Source organism: Moschus berezovskii, chromosome 27 (genome assembly GCF_049115385.1).
Source record: "Moschus berezovskii isolate FMDL1 chromosome 27, NW_MosBer_1.0, whole genome shotgun sequence".
Classification (NCBI taxonomy): domain Eukaryota; kingdom Metazoa; phylum Chordata; class Mammalia; order Artiodactyla; family Moschidae; genus Moschus; species Moschus berezovskii.
The window spans coordinates 8,576,946-8,598,569 of NC_142486.1; the positions used below are offsets into that span (position 1 = coordinate 8,576,946).

The 21,624-nt window shown below is 39.3% G+C and overlaps 1 protein-coding gene across 1 annotated transcript in view; it reads right to left on the minus strand.

Moving 5' to 3' along the window:
* The window catches only part of BAZ1B (bromodomain adjacent to zinc finger domain 1B), a 54,742-nt gene that overhangs the window by 32,329 nt on the left and 789 nt on the right, over nt 1-21,624 (minus strand). The window contains exons 2-6 of the mRNA XM_055410065.2: nt 12,682-12,798; nt 10,178-10,322; nt 6,811-7,012; nt 3,451-3,572; nt 1,017-1,214 (exon numbers count right to left, since the gene is read on the minus strand). Coding sequence (XP_055266040.1) covers nt 1,017-1,214; nt 3,451-3,572; nt 6,811-7,012; nt 10,178-10,322; nt 12,682-12,798 — 784 coding nt within the window. The remainder of the gene's footprint in view (nt 1-1,016; nt 1,215-3,450; nt 3,573-6,810; nt 7,013-10,177; nt 10,323-12,681; nt 12,799-21,624) is intronic.

Here is a 21,624-nt window from a genome sequence, read left to right on the forward strand (position 1 = left end):
ACAGAGTCCGTGATGCCATCCAGCCATCTCATTCTCTGTCATCCCCTTTTCCTCCCGCCCCCAACCTTTCCCAGCATCAGAGTCTTTTCCAGTGAGTCAACTCGTCGCATGAGGTGGCCAAAGTATTGCAGTTTCAGCTTTAGCATCAGTCCTTCCAGTGAACACCCAGGATTGATCTCCTTTAGAATGTACTGGTTAGTTTTTCATAATTACAAGGAAGAGATAAAAAGAGAAATCCTAAATTCTGACTTAGTTTTAATGCACCTGCAGCCCTCTACTGATCACATTCTGGCCCAGAGATCAAGATGAAATATCAGTGGGTAAATAAGTAATTTTTATCAACAAAAGGAAATATAAATAAATACCCTCAAAACCCACATTTAAAATATATTACTGAAGAAACCCTGAGATGGAAAAGGCAATAAGAAATCCAAGGCCAGTGTCTTAGCTTCTGTCATTTACTTTCTGCTAGTTCTAATTAGACTAGTCTCAGTTTCCCCATCAGGAAAGTAAGATTAATACAGATATACCGTATGATTTCATCAGAATATTGTGAAAACCCAGTGAGATAATTAAAGGGAAAAAAAACAGAGGAGAATGTTAGATTTCCTACTAATACTTTTTCAAAGATGTCAATATATTTGACCTTATCTGACAGTACAAATATCAGCTTTCATTTTTAGCAATCAATTTGCAAAATATTTTTCAACACCATACCTCATTCCAAGAAAGATCTGAGACAAAAAAGCACATGCGTGTAATGTTTCTTTGTTTTAATTATGCAACCACAGTAAAAATAAGTCATATTAGAAGAGGAGATAGTCACTGCAACCTCTCTCCTACCAACCCCATTTTCACAACCTATATGAAATAAATACATGTGAAAATTTTTTGAATTCATTATTTAAAATTAGAGTTTAAAATCTACTGTAAATCTAATCCTATTGGAGCCATCAGAGAAAATAAATTCATTTAATAGTGTCCTATCCTTCTGTCCAAAAATTAAGGTGCCTTACCTTGTATGGATCAAGCAGAAAGTCACTGAACTTGCTAGGTAGGGAATATTTCTTCACTAATTCATCTTCTACCACCCAAGGTGCATTTTCACCAGTACCAGCCCGTAACGCATTGTGCCGTATAAAGTATCGAAGTATCTCCTTATTTGGTGGGCGTTCTGTACGAATCAAGCTGTCTGCTGGCACATTACTGATGATCTAGATTAACAAAGAAAAATAACTCATTACTGGAGTCAAAAGCAATTAACCAATGAAAACAAAGATCTATACTTTCTCCAGAGAACTCCTAATTCCACCTATAAAATAGGGTTATCACCTTTTTCAGAGACAGAATGTTAATATATCTCTAGTTAATTTGTAAACATGTATCAAAGTCTGAAAAATGCGTATATCCATTATCCACAGTTCCTCTAATTAAGAATTTAGAAATAAATGAAGAGTCATCATCAGTTCAGTTCAGTCGCTCAGTCGTGTCCGACTCTCCGCGACCCCATGAATCACAGCACGCCAGGCCTCCCTGTCCATCACCAACTCCCGGAGTTCACTCAAACTCATGTCCACAGAGTCGGTGATGCCATCCAGCCATCTCATTCTCGGTCGTCCCCTTCTCCTCCCGCCCCCAACCTTTCCCAGCATCAGAGTCTTTTCAACTGCTTACAAAAGGCGGCGGGTGGTGGGGGGAGGGAAAATACATAAAGGTATATCCATAAAAGACTCATTTTTCAAATTAAAATATCCACATAGATACTATGCAGACATGGGGGCAAATAGTTTCTCACTCAGGACAGAGTTATCAGAATCATCTAGGTTGCTACTACAATGCAGATGCTTGGGCCTCATCCCAAAGCTACTGAATCAGAAGAATTTGTGGTGATGAAGTCTGGAAATTTGCATTTTTAATAAACTCCCTTGGTGACTGTCATACATACTTAACAACCTGAGAATATTGTTTTGGAAGAAAATTTAATGATACTCATACAGTAAATGAAGAAAGCAAGTTACAAAATATTATATACGGAATAGTCCCACTTTTGAGAGTCATTTAAAAGCTAACCACCCATTAACCACATCTATACTCATCAATTATCATCTCTAAGTATGGGATCAGAGATACCTTTTTTCTTATTTGTATTTTCTATTTTTCTATATAACTGTATTTCACAGTAAACCATACTGACTACATGTGAACCAAACAAGTTTCAATCATCAATAAGAAAACAAACGTTAATTAGGAAAAATCATCAATAAGAAAACAAATGTTAATTAGGGAAGTGATTGAGACTTGCTAGCAATGTTTTAACAACCCACCTTGCTGAATGGGACATAAAACATTTAGTAAAATAAACTGTATTTAACACCCAATTTTAAAATATAAAGAAATCCTGATAATGCAATTAAGTCTTCAGATCACTAACTATAAAACAAATGATTCAAAATGAAATAAGACTTGTCAACATTTTGACGTGGGGAAAAGAAACAACACTCTAAAAGAGGTTTTCTCAGGCCTTAGCTCCTTCTTCTATAAAACCGTTAAACAGGAAGACAAGTGTGCAGCTGCCTTCCACACCTAGCTGCCCCTCAACTTTCTAATGAGAAGACTTTATACATACAGAAATACAAGTACCCGAAAGCAACATGCCATGTTTCATGAAATCTAAGATGTTATTAATGAAAGACACATTACTTTATGCACCACAAAGAAAAAAATTCTTGCCAACTGATATTAAGATATATTCTGATTCCAAAAGAAACAAATGGCTATATATAAAATAGATAAACAAAGTCCTAATGTATAGTACAGGAAATTATATTCAGTATCTTTTAATAAACTACAATGAAAAAGAATATACATATATATGTATAACTGAATCACTCTGCTGTGCATCAGGAAACTAACACAACACTGTAAATCAACTATACTTCCATTAAAAAAAAAGATGCATCCTGATTCTGAGCATGTAAAAATATGGAAATTGAACATCTCAGCATCAGTAATACATAGTACTAAGTTACTTAAACGGTATTTACCATTTTAGATGACTAGCTCCACAGATTCCTTGTAAAGGCACTGGTTAGAGTTAACTCAGTTTTTGAGCTTATTTTATTACAAATAGCTCTACTTTTAACTGGGAAGAGCTATGTCCTCAGGAAGTCCATAACCACTGGAAACATTGTTATTTTTTTCAGACAACTAACTTTGAAGCTCAAATGCAAATTACTCTTGATAATTCCTATTAGAAAGGAAAAAGCATGTACTCTCCTAGGAAAGAAAATTCAACTTCAAGTCATAATTACGAAAACCAGAAAACCACTCAGAATTTGTTGTAGAAACAAATTCATTCACACAGCATATCTATGAGAAAACTAGCCCTTCTATCCTTTCTTAAACAATACTTACTATGTGTGAAAGACTCAATATAAAGTGCCAACTAACCTTATCTTCATTCTGTAGCTTCACATCATATTTGTGAGGCAGAAATTTAGGAGGAGCCCATTTCCTCTCTCCTTTTTTTAATGAAGTAGGAAGTTTTCGTGGAGATCTGCGTGCTCTGTCGTCTAGTCAAATCAACAGAAAATTAGTGAAAAAAATAATTATTTTAATTCTGCCCATTCATTCATTAACAATAACCTTACTGAACACATACTCTGAAACCAGGCACCGAGTGATGGGACCCAAAGATAAACCGTAAAGCCTTTACCCCAAGGAGCTAAAGTCTATGGGAGGAGTCAATAATAATTACAATACAATGAGGAAAAGACTATAACAGAGGTTGGTATAGAAAATTACTACAGGGAGAAAAATACTCAGAGAGAAGTACGAATTTAGTCTGGAAGACAGGCAGAGAAGGCCTAGAAAGAACATGACCTGTTCAGAGACTAAATAATGAGATACGGGTGAATATGATCTACATTATAATTTTTTTCAAAAAAAATCAGATTATAGGACTTCCCTGGTGGTCCAATGGTTAAGATTCCAGGGGGCACACTGCAGGGGGCACAGGTTCAATCCCACATGCCGCCTAGTATGGCCAAAAAAAAAAAAAGAAATTAGACTAAAGAGGTAAGTAGAGGTTTATAAATTATAATGAACCTTGCACAACACTTAAATAGATTGGAATTTGTCTTACGGGCACTAGGGAAACAAAGGATTTTTGATCTAACTAACCAGATGTACATTTTGGAAAGAGAACTAACGTGAAAAATTAAGAAAAGGAAAAACCACTTTTAGCAGTCAGAAAATGAATAAAATGGGAAGGTGAGACTGAAGAAAAGCAATCAGAAGATATAATCATAAACATCTGAATTTATGTATCAGGAATGGTGACGCGAACAGCTGAGACCACAGACCTGGAAACCAACTAGATGTGGGAGATGCTAAAGGCTTCCCGGTGTTTTGCCTTAGAAACCAAGTAGATGTGGTGAAAAATGAAAAGGCGGCAGAACAAAATCATATGAAAACAAACAAAATCTAAAGGAACAGCAGTGGGGAGAGGAAGCAAGAAAAGCAAAGTAGTTGGAGAAAAAGGAAACCCTGATATTAAATAAATGAAAAATGAGAGTGACCAGCAGTGTTAAATATGAAAGTAAATAAAGCACACCAAGAAGAAAGCAGTGGATCTGGCAACTAGGGGTCACCTAAAGCCTTATCAGGAACAATTTCAGGAGCAAAGAAGCACAAGTTACAGCATAAGCAATCAACTGATGGTCAAACAGTGGAGACAACATTTTCAAGAATTTTGGCTTGAATGAGTAAGTCAGAAAAAGAATAACAGGATCAAGGAAAAGTATGTTTTGCTTTTGGAAAATGGGACTTCATTTATAAGTTGAGAATAACCATTCAAGAGCACTGCAGTGCAGAATAATAAAGTTAACCCAATCCTGAGAAAGCAGGAAGGAAAGGAATTCAGAGCAGGTATTGTGACCAAGAGGAAGGACAGTTCTTTTCTGATAGAGGAACAGAGAAATTCGTAACAGTGAGGTTAAGAATACAAAGCTGAAAAGTTCCTGCCTAATGCATTCCCACCCACCCCCCATAAAGTAGAAGGAAGACTATCTTGGAAGAAAACATTTTGAATACTGGAATTTGTCTATCATATTTCTATGGAAATGCTAATCAGTTTCCCTCGGAAAACATTCAGAGTACACTGTAACATTCTTTAGCCCACCTACTTTGGCCACCTGATGCGAAGAACTGACTCATCTGAAAAGACCCTGATGCTGGGAAAGAGTGAAGGCAGGAGGAGAAGGGGACGACAGAGGATGAGATGGTTGGATGACATCACGGACTCAGTGGACATGAGTTCAGAGTCAACTCCGGGAGTTGGCAATTGACAGGGAGGCCTGGCATGCTGCAGTCCAAGGGGTCGCAAAGAGTCAGACACGACCTAGTGACTGAACTGAACTGAGCCCGCCTACCATTCGTTCCACAGACTAGCAATAACATTATATCCCAAAACTGAAACCTAAACTAAGGCATAAAACATCCTAAAATAGAAGCCAAAGTCTAAAACTAGGGGTCCCTAAGTACACAATGCTTAAGGAATAAAATTAACAGCTGTAACACATTAGTGGTATTCCGATGACCTGATTCTATGATCTTTTATTTCTGGCCTAGCTCAGAGGGATCTCAGTTCCCCCGATCAGGGATCAAACCAGTGCCTCCTGCAGTGGAAGCGCAGAGTCCTAACCATTGGACCATCAGGGAAGTCCCTTCCAATGATCTGATTCTAGTAGTTAGAAGACATATCATAGTCAACACTTAACCAAAACACTTATCAACCTCAAGTCTTGGGTATGTAAGTAAAACTTCAGTATCAAAAAGCAGGAAAAGAGAAATTGAAAAACACTGATATCAGCATTAACAATCCAGAGTGAAAAAACTGAAGCATCAACAACGGAGGTGGACTTTACAACAGTCTCAGAAGTTTCCTTGGGACAAGAAAAAGACATCCCTTTAGAACATCTGCAGATGCCCAAAACATAATATAGAATACAGAGACAAAATACAGAATGGAAGACACACAGCTCTAATAAAATGCTCTAATTCAAACTTTGTAACAGTTGCATAATGAGGTAAAATTTGATCCTCTGATAGTCAAAAGGAAGAAGCTCAATATATTCAAACCCTGTGAGTATTCATATCTTCAGAGATAGAGGAAATCTATCCCAGTTAAATTCCTAATTGACACAGATTTTTTTTAAAGGGGGAAAGGGGGAGGGAGGCCTCAGAGGATAAATAATTTTCCCAATGTGTAATGTCTCAGTTCTTCAACTTTCAAAACATTATGTTAGGTCTCCAGGTCCCTAAAAATTACTTTTAGACATCATAGTGCTTCAGAATTCTGGCAGTTCCCACCTGAGAAGGAAAGTGAGTTACAGATAACGGAAAAGGAAGTACTTCAAAACCGTCACACTGGCTTGCAATGTGAAGAGAAACAGGGATTAGAATTTACCCCTCCTACTCAGATCACCCCACTTCCACACATATACACATAATTCCAACTTAAAGAGAAAAAGAAGACAAACCTTCTTTCCCATCTTGTGTAGCTTGGTATGTGCACACAGATTTCTAAGCAACTAGAGGAAATGACTTCCCAATGCCTTAATTGTGAAAGGAGACTTACATCCTGAGTCACAGTATAGGTATGTTTTCCAAAGCATAAACAAACAAAAGCACATCTATCTAACAACAAATTCAATTATAAACTGAGCTGCTACAGAACTCAAAAAAGATCTGTGCATAATCACATCAACAGCTGCTCAGCTCAACAAGGAAAGACAGTACCATACATACTGATACTCTCTCTCCTTCCGTCCTCTTCTTTCCCAGCTGCCTCCTTCTTCTGACGGTCCTGAGCAATCTGGCTAGAATTCTCTTTGTCACTTGAGGGAGAGTCACAGGAGCCATCAGATTTCTTCTCAGCGGCCTCTTCATCTACTTTCTCCAAAGGATGAATCTTAACAATCCTCACTTTGAGCATTTTTTCCTTCCCCACCTATAAGAAAAGATAGGAGAGAGTCAAAGATAATAATTCAGAACTAGAAACCTAAAGGTAACGTTGATACGCATTCCACATCACCTGACCAAAAAAGTACACAAAAACTCTAAAGGAGCCAAGTACAGTGATTTTTTTCCCAACTTTATTTCCCAGACCTTTAGTTTGAAATAGGACATCTTAAAAAAATAAAATGATCTCCATCTAGTTCATAATTCATGTACCAACGTATTAAGGCCAAAGGGTAACTACTATACAAACCTGATATATGTAAATAAAGTTCAAGAATTTCCATTTTCTAAAAACATCAATTATATATGGATATCCAATTATTCCAGAACCATTTATTGAAGACTATCTTTTCTTCACTTCAGCTACCTTTCCACCTCTATCAAGACTCAGCAGACTATGCATGGGTGCGCACGCACGTGCACAGGTATCTGTTTCTGGAGGCCATTCTGTTCCACTGACCTATCTGCCTATTTTATACCAAATTATACCGTCTTAATATTTTAAAATAAGGTTCAAAGCCAGAGAGCATTAGGATTCTACTTTTGCTGTTCTTTTTCAGAGTTATTCTGGCTAGATTCTTTGCATTACACTCTGACAATCTCTACCTTTTAAGTGAAGTTTTAAAACATTTATCTCTGGAGAAGGAAATGGCAACCCACTCCAGTATTCCTGCCTGGAAAATCCCACGGATGGAAGAGCCTGGTGGTCTACAGCCCACTGGGTTGCAAAGAGTTGGACATGACTGAGCAACTTTCACCTTAGAACATTTATATTACATATAATTAGAGATATGGTTAGATATTTTCTATTTGGTTTCATCAAAACTGTCTGTTCTTCTAAAGATACTGTTAAGAGAATAAAAATACAAGTCCTAGATTGGAACAAAAAAAGCATATATATAGCAAAGGATTTGCATCCAGAAAATATAAATAAGTCTCACAACTTAAAAACAAGAAAATAATCCAATTTAAATTTTAAAATGGAGGAAGATTTGAACAGACATTTCATCAAAGGAAACACAAATAAAAAGGATAGCAACAAGCAGAAAAGGTGCTCAACATTATCAGTTATTAAAAGAGAAAATACTCAAGAATAAAAACCCTAGTCAAAGGGCATATTGTATTCAATAATGCCAAAGCAGTTACCAAAATAGTTAGCAATGGATGAGCAGCTCCGCAGTCTTGTCAAAACTTGGCATTCTTTTAACTCTTCTTTAGTCACTAATCATATGTGTATGAAATGATCTCACTGTGGTTTCCATTTGATTTTCTAGATTACTGACGAACATAAACATCTTTTCATGCGTTTACAGACACACCTCTCTCCCTCTTCTGACTCCCCCTCTCCACCCTGCAGCACTTTCCTTTCACCACTCCAAGTCCACCTCAGTCTTCTCTACCGTGCTCTGTGCCTAAACAGGCTGACCTTAATGAGCTACATCAAAGGGCTCCCTTCTCCCTAGGTTTTGATGAGTTTGATCCATGGGGAGCATAAGCAGAAAAGCACAGGGTGAAAGAAAGGTGACACTTAGGTAACACTGGCATTCTCCTGTCAGCCTTAGCAGGCTGGTTACTTCTCACTACACCAAAGTACTTTTCTACAATTACATTATTCTCTCCTAGTTCCAGTAACCTTCCCTTCCCTCATTTACTTGGAGTTTAGAAGCAGTAAAGCCTCTCCACTATTGATTGCCATGAGGTACTTAACCTTTCCTTGATGGTTTTCCTTGACCTAGATCAGACTGTGATCTGAAGTTTTTCAAACTCAATTCAATTACACTATTTGAATATACCATCTGTTTCCTGCCAGGACACTGACTGATATAAAGTGTGTGATTAAAACCCAATGATGATTCCACAGACATTACAAATATAAAAAGTAGCTGGGAGATACAGGGAGTCAAAGTAAACTGAGGGAAGAACAAGAACTTTGGAACCAGACAACGACTTACTGGCTACTGCTGGGCTGACCTAAGCCATCCCCCTCCTCCTTTTCTCCCTCCTTTTCTGAGGCTTCAAAAAAAAGGGGAGTTTTCACTTTCTTAGCCCCCTTGTAGCTGAAGATGGTTATGTAAGCCATGGTCTAGTCAATAACATGTAAAGATAAAAGGGAATGGGGAAGAACACGCTTCTGATAAAGATTTTCTTACTATGCTTAGACAAGCACTTGCTTGCTCTGAATACAGTCATAATTTTACACCAAGAGGCAACAAAACTAAGGACAAAACCAAACACACCAAGAACAGACTAGAAAGGCAGGTCAGCCTCTACACCAAACTTGGAATTGCCTGCTTCTAAGAGTTATTATGTGAGATAATCAAATGTCTTCACTGGTTAAGCTGATGCTACCCAAAACGGTTGTCCCACGGGGTGTTCATATCATCACATCCTGCAGCATGTTAGAACTGCAAACTTTCAGGTCCTACCCTAGACCTTCCATGTAAAGTCTCAGGGGATGGGACCCAAGAATCCATATTCAGAAATCCTCAAAGTAATTTTATTTAGACTAAACTTTGAGAAGCCCTGGCCACTGTCAGTCAGCTATATCGTTACATACTAGTACACTGTATCAACCCGACAAGCTATTTAAACATCTAAACCTGTTTACCTCTCAGCCTTTCCATGCAGATTCTGTAAGATATATAAAGCAACCAGCCCAGAATCCAGTATACACAGAACTTCAACAAATAAATCTTATTTTAAACTTTCAAAGGACTACACAGGGATTGCTTCAGTGTTACGTGAACAGTTTACCTATGGACTTTAGTAAATCCTTTAGTAATAGTAATGGTCATCCTACCTATTTACTTCAGTGATAGTTAGCCTCTAGTAATGGGTTGGAAAATTAAACAAACTTACATAGAAAGAAGTCAATTCAATCACTGTCATAGGGAAATGGAAATCTTTTGCCTTAGATTCCATAGATTTGGGCTAAAAATATCTGAAAGTCTTTTACATAGTTCTAAAATTTAGTGATTAAAATACTTAATATTAAATGTTTAAAAATATATTTGATACTATTAAGTAAAGGGGACTTCAATATTACTCACATAGAAATACTTTCTGTATTTGTATATATTGGGAAGCTCCAAACCTGTCATATGGTTAGTGAATCAAACCACATTAAAAAAAATAAGTAAAAACAGGCGCTCACCTCAAAATCACACTCTTCTCCCACTGCGTATTTGGTCATAATCTCCAACCAAGCAGTATCCACTAGCTTCTCTAAGGAGGCTGTGTTATGGTGAACCATTTCCAGGACAAGTTTCTCATACCAGGCAGGGAACTCCTCCTTCAAACTAAACAAACAATCATCAGTTTCCAAGAAAATGCGGAAAAGACGATCCAGAGAGTTATTCGGGTCAATTGAAAAAGTCCTTTAGCACATACAGGCAAAGCACTCGAAAATACAAAGATTATTCATAGAAGTCAATATAAACACCTCATCTTGTCCTCTGCAGCTGGGCACAAGCTATCCTTCAAGTGTCACTTTCTTCATTAAATCTCGTGGAGTTTTCCCCAGCAATTCTAAGTTAGTCTTGCTAACCTCTGAATTCCCACTGTACTTTATTTCTTTGTGTGAAGGAGAGCAATTTATTTTCATCAGTTCTCTGATCTGTTCCTAACAGTTGTCCACCTGATTGTCTTTGGGTTTTCCAGGTACATCGTCATATTACAAGCAACAATAACTGATCTCCCCCTTACTACTCTTTATTTTCTTTATTTGCTATAGGTTAATGGTTATCATCTTTCATTCAAAAAGAATTTCTACATACCCAAAAAGACATCCAGAAGGTAGCATTATCTCTATTTTGTAAAGAGCAAATTGTACGTGCTTTTACAGTACAAACTATTGTGCCTAGGCACTGCGACCAATTTTAGCATAAATCAAACATGAGACCTGCCCTCTAGTTTACAGGCTACTACAGGTGTCAGCAACAGCCTATGAGCCAACTCCATGCTACCAGTGTTTTTTTGGTAAGTAAAATTTTACTGGGACCTAGTCACTCCCATCCAGTTATGGTATTATCAATAGCTGTTTTCACTGTACAACATCAAGGCTGAATAGCTGAGACAGAGCCCATATGGCCCACAAACCCTAAAATGTATTAACTGGCACTTTACAGAAAAGGTAGGCCAACCCCAAGTCTAGTACACTAACAAGGTATAAACATAAATAACGCTAATTCAAAACGGAAAGTCAGTGACCCAAGCAAAGAAACAGGCACCAGGTTAACAGGCTTGACTAATTATTAATCAGTGTTGGAGCCATTACTAGAGCCCAGGTCTCAAGCGAAGAGAGTGCTCTGTTACACAGGCAAAAGAGCAGAATGGTATTAATTACTAAACTGTATGCTCTCTGTTTATATACTATTAAGAGAAGTCAATGAGAAGTCCACAGAAAACGTTTCTACTCTGAATTTCCAAAAGGGTATTGTTTTTCTGTAATAAGTATAAATAGTTGTCTCACTGTATCTCACTGTTCACTGAACCCGTGGTAGGCAAGATGTGAGCAGGGAGGCTGGAAGAGAACTCACGGAGCCAATAGGAACCGCAGGCACGTTTATTCTCTCCGGGTTGACACAGTAGCCGTGAGGCAGCCGTTCTGACCTAGTGGACGTGGCCATAAAGAAGCTGCAAGGGCTTTTCACGTGGAGCTTATATACGTTTACAGAACAAAAGTGGCCTGCGGCCAAGCCGGTGCTCGTCGTGATGCGCATGCGCAGTGCTATGAGCGCTATCGGCTGTTCCCTAACCATGCAATCACAGGCCGCGGGGTGAGGGCGAGAGCGCCTGACTGCCACCACCTTGGCTACTTTGCGCTTTCCCTCCACAGAGCATAACCTTTAACAGTTATGAATCAGGGACTTCCCTGGTGGTCCAGCGGCTACGGCTCTAAGATCCCAGTGCAGGGGCCCAGGTTCCATCCCTAGTCAGGGAGCCAGATCCCACACGCTACAGCTAAGACCCGGAGCAGCCAAATTAATACATAAAATTGTTTAAAAAACTATGAATCACCATACTGTACACCTGGAACATGTAACACTGTGTATCAACTATATTCCATTTTCCAAAAAAGCTAAAAAACAAAAAAAAAAAGTACCATTTTATCGTCCCTAGTTCCTACTTATCTTTGCAAGCACCTGTTGTCTAAATTCTGAGTATTTTCTTTGGAAGAATACCCAGACAAATACATACATCCTTTGAACACACACAGAATTTTTAAGATACCTCATTTAACCATCCCACTCAGGTAAACTATCTTCAAACTGTGTATTTTCAATAGCTGCTATAATACTGTCTTAAACTTCAGATGACCACAAAATAAAGAAAATCCTCTAATTCGCTGCCTCCGTATTACTTCTAGATTATATCAGCTTCCTTTGCTTAGAACCACACATTCCCAGAGTATAAGGGAATAGTATACAGCAAGAACATTCAGAAGCCTAGTACATACCTAAGTCAAGTGTAAGCACGACTGTACATCCCACACACTGTGTCACTCACAAAATGACACGAGGCAAGACACCTGTAAATCAATACACTGCATTCCAACTGAAGCCCCATAAACTTAAATACAAATACTGTTTTGCGGTTAATAGTCCCCTTTTCCTAATCATGTGAAGACAGCGTTAGAAGGGCAGTGCTTCTACTTACAGTTCAGCAACTTCCTGTTCCTCCTCCCAGGCCTCCTTGTGTGTGAGCTGACTGCTCCCAGTACTCTTACACGTCCAGATGCGCTCACTGTATCTTTCCAAGCGGGCTTCATACTCTCTGCAAGCAGTGGCTCAGGAAAATGATACTCAAGCAACAGACTAATCCACAAACTATTTATCATATATGGAAAAAACCACAGTATCCTTTCTGTAATGCACAGCATAAACTGAAACCAGAGTTTCCAGCTGGCAAATCCAAGCAAGATGATTTACACTATTCACCCAAATTTTCACTTCACAAGACTCCCACAGAACTAAGAATTATAAGAAAAAAATTAAGGCAAAATAAAACACAAGAGGTAAGGAATAAGAATCTAAGGTATGTGAAATTGTTACACAACTCAAATGGTCACCAAGTTTAAGAATCAGTTCCACAGTAAGATACAATGGCTACACCAGTTTCCCAGGCAGTTCCCTGTACACATGCTCATGATCCATTTACTAATAACCTTTCAGTCTATCTTGGAAACACTTCTTGATTCTCTTGGGTTTAAAAAACAAATACCATAAATCCTAAAAATAATTCTGACACAGTGGTATGTATCCAGAGTTTATGTTATCTCCAGTAACACCACATTCACAAGTCATTTATCAGTAATTAGTCCGTCTTTGTGAGGGAGAGGGAGGAAGAGATCATACAACTAGTGCCCTGTACATGGGAACTTTCCACACCACCCCAACTGGAATTCATTATCAGCCAGCCACGTTCAAATTCAAGTGACAGGTAACTAATTTACTTTTATGCACAGAAAAAGATGCTATGCAGGAAAACTGACACCACAACTAGAGAATTAACTGCCAATCTCTGCACTTTCCAAGTGACAGTTTCTATAATGGTTGAAATAAAAAGCATTTAAACAGCTCCTCTTGTAACATTACTGAACAACTAAACAAATAATTCATTTTTAATGTAAAGGAGATTCTTGGTCTTCTAGGGCTATTATGAGTTAAAAGAAAAATGACAGGGATAAATCCATAAATAATCCAAAACTGTAGTTTTAGTCAATAAATAAGTACCTTCTCTCACTGTTATCATTCTCTGGATCTGCCAAAAACAAAATAACACGTCTCTTTTTCCTCAGTGGCGTGACGATAATATTCAAATGATTAAACTATTAAAATAGAGTACCAGTGAAAACCAGGAGTCAGACTTCCATACAGCCCTATGCAAATCCAATCACTGAAAATTTATAAAATGCTACGATGAAAACAAACTAGCTAGGCTTCCACAGGGACATTAACTAACCAACAAAGTGGGTTTGTTTTCTGTTTCTCTATCTGAACCTGGGGAAGGGAGGTAAAATACAAAGAATCAGTAAGTCGATTTATTTACACATTCAAAAAGCTTAATAACATTCTAATACATCATTCGGCTACACTGAACAAATTCACTGCATCATCAGAGAGAATGTGAGATTAACAAATATATCCTAAAGAGAAAGCATTACGTTTTTATTACTGTTACTTTCAAAAGTCGGAATAACGTGCCAAGTCCATTCTCCTCAGACTAAGATCCACATGGCCAATAAGACACAGGACTGCTACCACCCAGATGCCTCAGAGATTCCTCAAATCCAGCTTTTTCTAAACTCTCACCACCCCTCCACTCGTGCTCAAACATGCTCTTTAACAGATATTCCCAATCTCACTGAATGGTCCAAGTCAGAACTCAGGGACTCATCTGGACCTCTTGAGCCCCCTAACTGTAACCACTTACATACTTTTCAATTCAGTTCTTTTTCTCCCATAACAGAGCCATTATCCAAATCCAGCTTCTGATCCTCATTTCTCAACCAGTCATAACATTTTAAAGCATTTAACTGGCCTCACTGGTAATCTTCTCACCCTCACATCCTTTATTCCCAGTCTTGTTTGCTTTAAACCCATTTCTTCTGATTTAAAAATCTCACTTGTCCCCAGGCCCCTTGAAATGCAAACATGTTCCAAAGGGAAAAATACTCTGACCCCCCACAGAACTGAAAACCACTATTTCATTGGGTTTTATTTTCTAAGATTTTTATTTTCAGAAGGGGAAAAAAGAGGAAACTAGTTTCAAACAATATATATTTAAATAGCAAATATTGATTGATTATGGTTTTTCAAATACAGTAATGAAAGTCCCTTCTAACCTGATACAAGTCTTTCCCACCCACCTTTGAAAACTTTTTCAGTACATTCTCGTTCTGGGTGGCCTCATCCACTATTAACTTCATTTACTATCTATAAATGCTAATAACTTCTATCAGCAGCTTAGTCTCCTTTCTCTGAACTCCAGGCTCATATATAGATATATACTAGCAACACATACATCTCCATTTGGATAGCCTCAGCAATTCAACATAAGAATGTCCAAACTAAACACTTAATGACTCCACAGTGAAAACAAAATAAGCAACTGATCCTCTTCTAGGTGAAACCCCACGTCTCAGACTAGGACTCAAACCCAATCAGGCTCTGCCCTAAGATCTAAATGGGAAAGCAGGTTTATTTAGGGAGACACACACTCCACAGACAGAGTGCAGGCCATCTCAGAAGGTGAGAGGCCCTGAAATACGGGATGGTTAGTTTCTAACGGGTTGGGTAAATTCATAGGCAGTAGGAGGATTATTCCAACTATTTTGGGGAAGGGCCAGGCATTTGCAAGACTTGGGCCACCACCCACTTTCTGGCCTTTTATGGCTCAGCTTCCAAAAGGTCTTGGTGCCTGTGGGAGTCATTTACCATATGCTAAAGTATTACAAAGAGTATATATAATGAGATTCAAGGTTACGGGAAGTCCAGGCTTCTGCCACCTTGGGCCTATTTGGTTCTCACCACTTTATGTCCTCAGGGGATATGTCTTTCTTTTAAGGCTGGGCCCCACCCTCTTCCTTCCAGTCTCATAGGGTCCTCTATGTCACAGTCAAAGCCAGGGTTATTCCAGTGGTCATGTATGGATGTGAGAGTTGGACTATAAAGAAAGCTGAGCGCCAAAGAATTGATGCTTTTGAACTGTGGTGCTGGAGAAGACTCTTCAGTCTTGGACTGCAAGGAGATCCAACCAGTCCATCCTAAAGGAAATCAGTCCTGAATATTCATTGGAAGGACTGATGCTGAAGCAAAACTCCAATACTTTGGCCACCTGATGCAAAGAACTGACTCAATGGAAAAAACCCTGATGCTGGGAAAGACTGAAGGCAGGAGGAGAAGGGGACAAGATAGGATGAGATGGATGGCATCACCAACTCGATGGACATGAGTTTGAGCAACCTCCAGGAGTTGCTGATGGACAGGGAGGCCTGGTGTGCTGCAGTCCAGGGGGTCACAAAGAGATGGACATGACTGAGTGATTGAACGGAACTGATGTCACAGGACACCACTAACCAAATGATAACCAAACATAACCTGACGACTCCTCAATCAATCACCAAATCCTGCCAAATCTACTTATTTCAGAAATTCACAAACTGTACTCCACTTCAAGGGCTAGTGAATTTATTCAGACCACTGTTATCTATCTAGTGCTAAGATGACTTAATCACTGGTCTAGTTGCCACTGGTCTCGAGGCTACAGATCCATTCTTAACACTGCACCCACAGTAATCTTCCTAACCTAAAAGCTTGCTTCTTTGCTTTTCAAATTCTTTTCACAGCCTTCACTAAATTTAAGGCAGAGTCCAAATGCCTCAGTCTATCTCACAGCGACCGATAACGCAGCCCCATCTGTGTATCTCATCACTGCATCTCCATTCCTCCTTTCTAACTCCAGCCATATGAAACTTATTTCAATTTTTCAAAAGCGGGAATTCCCTGGTGTCCAGTGGTCAGGACTCAGTGAGCTTACTGCCATTTGCCCAGATTCCACAAGTGCAATGGCACAAAAAAATAAAAATAAATAAAAGGCTTTAACCTTTTTTTAATAATTTTTTTTTCAAAATCAAGAACCATCAAACTCACAAGCTCTTCAAAAGATGTAGACCTCTTCTTCATCTAACTAATTTTTTTTTTTTGCTGCGCCACCGGCCTGTGTAGGATCTTAGTTCCCTGACCAGGGATCGAACCCATGCCCCATTACGTGGAAGCATTGAATCTCAACCACTGGATCTCCAGGGAAGTCCCCATCTAACTTCTAACCATCCTTTACATCTCAACTTAACTTTCCCCAGGAAACATTTCCTTAACCCTAAAATATGGCAGACAGTACTATTCTTTCCAAATATCTACTCCCCTCCATAAGAGGATTCTATCAATACATCTCCACCCACTATCATGTGGCTTGAAATGCCTCCTGGGAAGAGGAAAGTACATCACCCCCCCCATCACCACCTTGGGTTTGACAACATGACTTGCTTTGACAAATAGATGGAACAGAAGCCACCTCCAGGAAGAAGCTTAAAAAGCCATCACGGTTTCCTGTTGTTCTTTCTGCCACCAGAAAAAGATGCTGCAGATAGGGACCTGTCCTTCAGCCTGAATCTTGGAAAATAAGAAAAATGTGTCTTTCCTTTTTTTCACCCCTTTTCCTTTTCTTCAAATATGGCCACTAGAAAAAATTTAATTACATGTGGCTCACATGACATTGGGGCTTCCCTTGTAGGTCAGCTGGTAAAGAATCTGCCTACAATGCAAGAGACCCAGGTTCAATTCCCGGGTCAGGAAGATCCCCTGGAGAAGGAAATGGCGACCCAAACCAGTATTCATGCCTGGAGAATCCTATGGACAGAGGAGTCTGGCAGGCTACAGCCACGGGGTCACACGAATCAGACACGACTTAGCGACCAAACCACCACCACCACCACATCACACTGGACAGCTGCTAAGTCGCTTCAGTCGTGTCTGACTCTGTGTGACCCCATAGACAGCAGCCCACCAGGCTCCCCCATCCTTGGGATTCTCCAGGCAAGAATACTGGAGTGGGTTGCCATTTCCTTCTCTAATGCATGAAAGTGAAAAATGAAAGTGAAGTCGCTCAGTCATGTCTGACTCTTTGCGACCTCATGGACTGCAGCCGACCAGGCTCCTCCGTCCCTGGGATTTTCCAGGCAAGAGTACTGGAGTGGGTCGCCATTGCCTTCTCCCCATTGGACAGCAGTACAATCCTAATGCTTACATCTAGGAATGAAGGTCCTCTCACAACACAATTTTTAATTGACTAGTTATTCAAATTAGATTAATTTTAAAAGTTTAAAACTGAAATTTCGTGCTCGCTTCGGCAGCACATATACTAAAAAAACTGAAATTTCTACAACAACCCCTATCATGAGGTACTTTTAAATTTATGTAACTCGTTTCTGGCTATTCATTTGACTTATGTTTTTAAAAAAAAAAAGGAGGGGGGGAAAAAAAGCCTATCAGAAGGATATTGAGTCAGCTGCCTCTGAATCCTATTTCAGATTTTAGGTTACCAAAATAAGTCACTCACTCTCCAATAACCCCTCAGGGCAAATGCCAATTGAAGTTTTTATGTTTCAGCAACTGCTGTACTAATAACTGCAGACAAAATGTCAATGCAATTCTCCAAAGGTTGTGTAAGCTATAAATGAGAAGATATTTTCAAATCCTAGACTAACTCATTATATATCTCCTTTTTCAAGAGTTTAAGAGGTACTTCCCTACCACCATATGCTGCTTCTTTATTCTCTTCAGCCTTTTAAGTATGGTTTCTTTCAATAAAGTACTTGATAGCCTGAAAGGAAGCAGCCCAGAAAAGTATGGAGGTTAAATAAGCATAACTATAACCCTAGGGGGCATCCCTGGTGGCTCAGAGGTTAAAGCATCTGCCTCCAATGCGGGAGACCAGGGTTCGATCCCTGGGTCGGGAAGATCCCCTGGAGAAGGAACCGGTAACCCACTCCAGTATTCTTGCCTGGAGAATCCCATGGACGGAGAAGCCTGGTAGGCTACAGTCCACGGGGTCGCATAGAGTCGGACACGACTGAGTGACGTAACGGAACGGATAACCCTAGGAGTTCTAAGTGAGAAGACAAAGCAGCAACACAAGGTTTGCTTTTCTGCCTGTTCTCTTTGGACCAGCCTATCATTAAGTTTAAAAGAAAAAGTTAAAAATAACTCTAATATGGTAATAACTTGTTACTTTAAAGAAATTAAATTATGAAAATCAGCATACAAGCTCAGTATTCCAACTGTTCAATAAAATCCTGTCTTGCAACTACAATTTAACCCCAGCTCTTAAAATGCTTGTCACTTTTTTTTGGCAAATTAAGTTATTCTTACCTAGAGCCAGAATAACTGTATATTCTAACAGCTTCTCCTTATTACACCATCTAAAACTTCTCATACTGATGCTACTAAGGTTAAGAATTAGTTTCCAGGCTTTAGAAACTAGGGTAGTCAAAGCAATACAAAAAAAATTAATCTACAGCAGGCTGCTGCAGGTTCAGTTCCTCCCTAAAATCCATCTTGACTTAAACGTAGTCAATGCAGATTTCTACTGTCAATCACATCAAGAAGCGATTCCGATAGTTAACTTTCCCAGGTAAGATCTAGGCCCTTGCCTGTAATAGTACTATCCTGGGAAGCAATGTGCCATAGATTTAAAGGTACAGGACAATAATCATCGATATATAACCCAGTCATTAATGTGTGTGCATCACTCACAACTATCACTGGAAGTTTAGTGAAGACATACAACAACGCCTTCAAGAACACAGTGCTCAGAGCTTTAAGTCAGTAAAATACCATACAAATTTGCTACAGAGTATACATGCAATCCAAAGGGAGGAATTAGGAGAAAATTAAAGTATGAAATCCTATTAAAAACATAATTGTAACTATAAACTTAAAACTGAAAAAAACAACACTTCAAATACAGCAGTTACCCAACCATACTCGTTCTCCTCTATGAAATCACTAATAGCCTAATAAAAAAATATGCCAACCTGCCAACCACACAGTACGATAGTTTAAAAACCATCCTCAAAGTACTTCCACTTGTAGAAATTCCCAAGGGAGCAATTTCTCCCCAATAGGTTAACACAATTTAAGAACTTCTTTATTAAAAGGGTTCTAAAAACTGGTAGGGGAGATTTTAAAGATGAAGAATTTTTATTAAATACACACCACTTTAAAAGTTCCATGTATCAGTGTTCAACCATCATCATTAAAAGAAACGCTTCATATATACCATTATATTTCAACAATTTCAGTAAATGATACAAAAAATCCTAGGCTGCCAGTTCTAAATTAGCTATCTACAGCCATTTTTTTAAAAACAGAACTCAGTTCCTATTAGAGACTCAGAATGTGTCTCCTCCCTTTTGCAGTTTCTTATACTTCACTAGAACCAGACATGAAAATCAACATCCAGTAATATTCGTGTGGATAACCATCAACTGCTCAAAAGACATGTGAAAAGGATACAATATATTTTCACAAGTAATTTTTTACTTCACTGATGTTTTGGAATGTTATTAAAAAAAAAAAAAAATAGGGCACTTTTAGAATAATGCTGTGTTTGGGAGAGCTGGAGCACTTCTCCAAAACAATCCTCCCAAAGCCCTAATAGGACAAGAAGAACCAGATTACCACTTCAACCTCTCCCTTAAACACACTGTAACTTATACCACAGGCTTCCCAGGTGGCTCAGTGGTAAAGAGCACACTCACCAATGCAGGAGACGCCAAGAGATGGGAGTTCGAACCCTGGGTGGGGAAGATCCCCTGAGGAAGGAAATGGCAACCCACTCCAGTATTCTGGCTTGGGAAATCCCATGGACAGAGGAGCCAGGTGGACTATAGTCCACTGGGTCCCAAAGAGTCGGACATGACTGAGCCACTGAGCGCACGCACACACACATCTTGTGCTACCGGCTGGAACAAACAGTAGATTAACACTATTAAAGGCGAAGGAATAGCATTCCATGTTCCTTTTGTGGTCTACTTTCAGGCACGAGGTACCGAGAGCACTGGATTCTCCTCCTGACTCTTACCATTTACACGTGTGTGATCGCAACTGTCTGGGCCTACCAGGCATACCCAGGCAGGGGAACCCCACCATCTCCAGAATCTAATTCCGCTCTGAGATGCTCTGGTTGCATTTCTTCGAGTCTTCCTACAGCATGGACTCATTTTCCAAGTCCCTTCCTGCGTGGACACCTAACATCTTCAAACTGCACTGAAACAATCCCATATAGCACTACATTAAAGGGAGGATCAAAGAGAAACGTAATCAAATGATATGGCTCACACTCGCACTTCCTTCCACACGGAAGCAAACAGACACTGCTGAGAAATCAAGTCCTTCCAAAGGGAAAGCGGTGATAAAGCTAATACAGTAGCCTTCACTCCTGAAGCTTTCTGTACACTAAAGAAAGCTAGATTCAAAAGCGTTTTTTACGGTTAAAATTCAAAAAGGATGCATCTGGCATCCATAAAAAAAGGAGGAGTGGTACAAGTTTAGCTAAGAGACTTAACAATAAGCTTGACAGCAAGAAACCTTAAGCAATGATTAGGATGCCTCTCATTTAAAACATCAGCCTCCTATTCCTAAAATACAACATAAAAACTGTAAGCCTGTCTTTGAAAAACGCTGTTTAAAGATAAATACCGATCTTGTACACCGTCAGAATTCCAAATCTGTGCAAGTCCAGGGATAGAAGGCATCGGCTCCTCCAAGGTAACTTTTTTTTACTGTTTTTCCTCTAAGTCTGGAAATTCATTCTTGATTTTGAGCCCCACGATCCCGTCAGTTCATCAGCCTCCAGTCCACTCGGAAGGAGCAAAACACAAATGTCCCCGCAGAGATCGGAGCGCGGGGGAGGGGGGTCGGGGGGGAGAACGCAGTCGCGCCTTGTACAACCCGGATCACGAGGCCGCGCAAGTACGATTTCCAAAACTTAAATGGAAGGTTTAATTTTAAAAGAAAAAAGCAGCAGCGAAGGAAACCC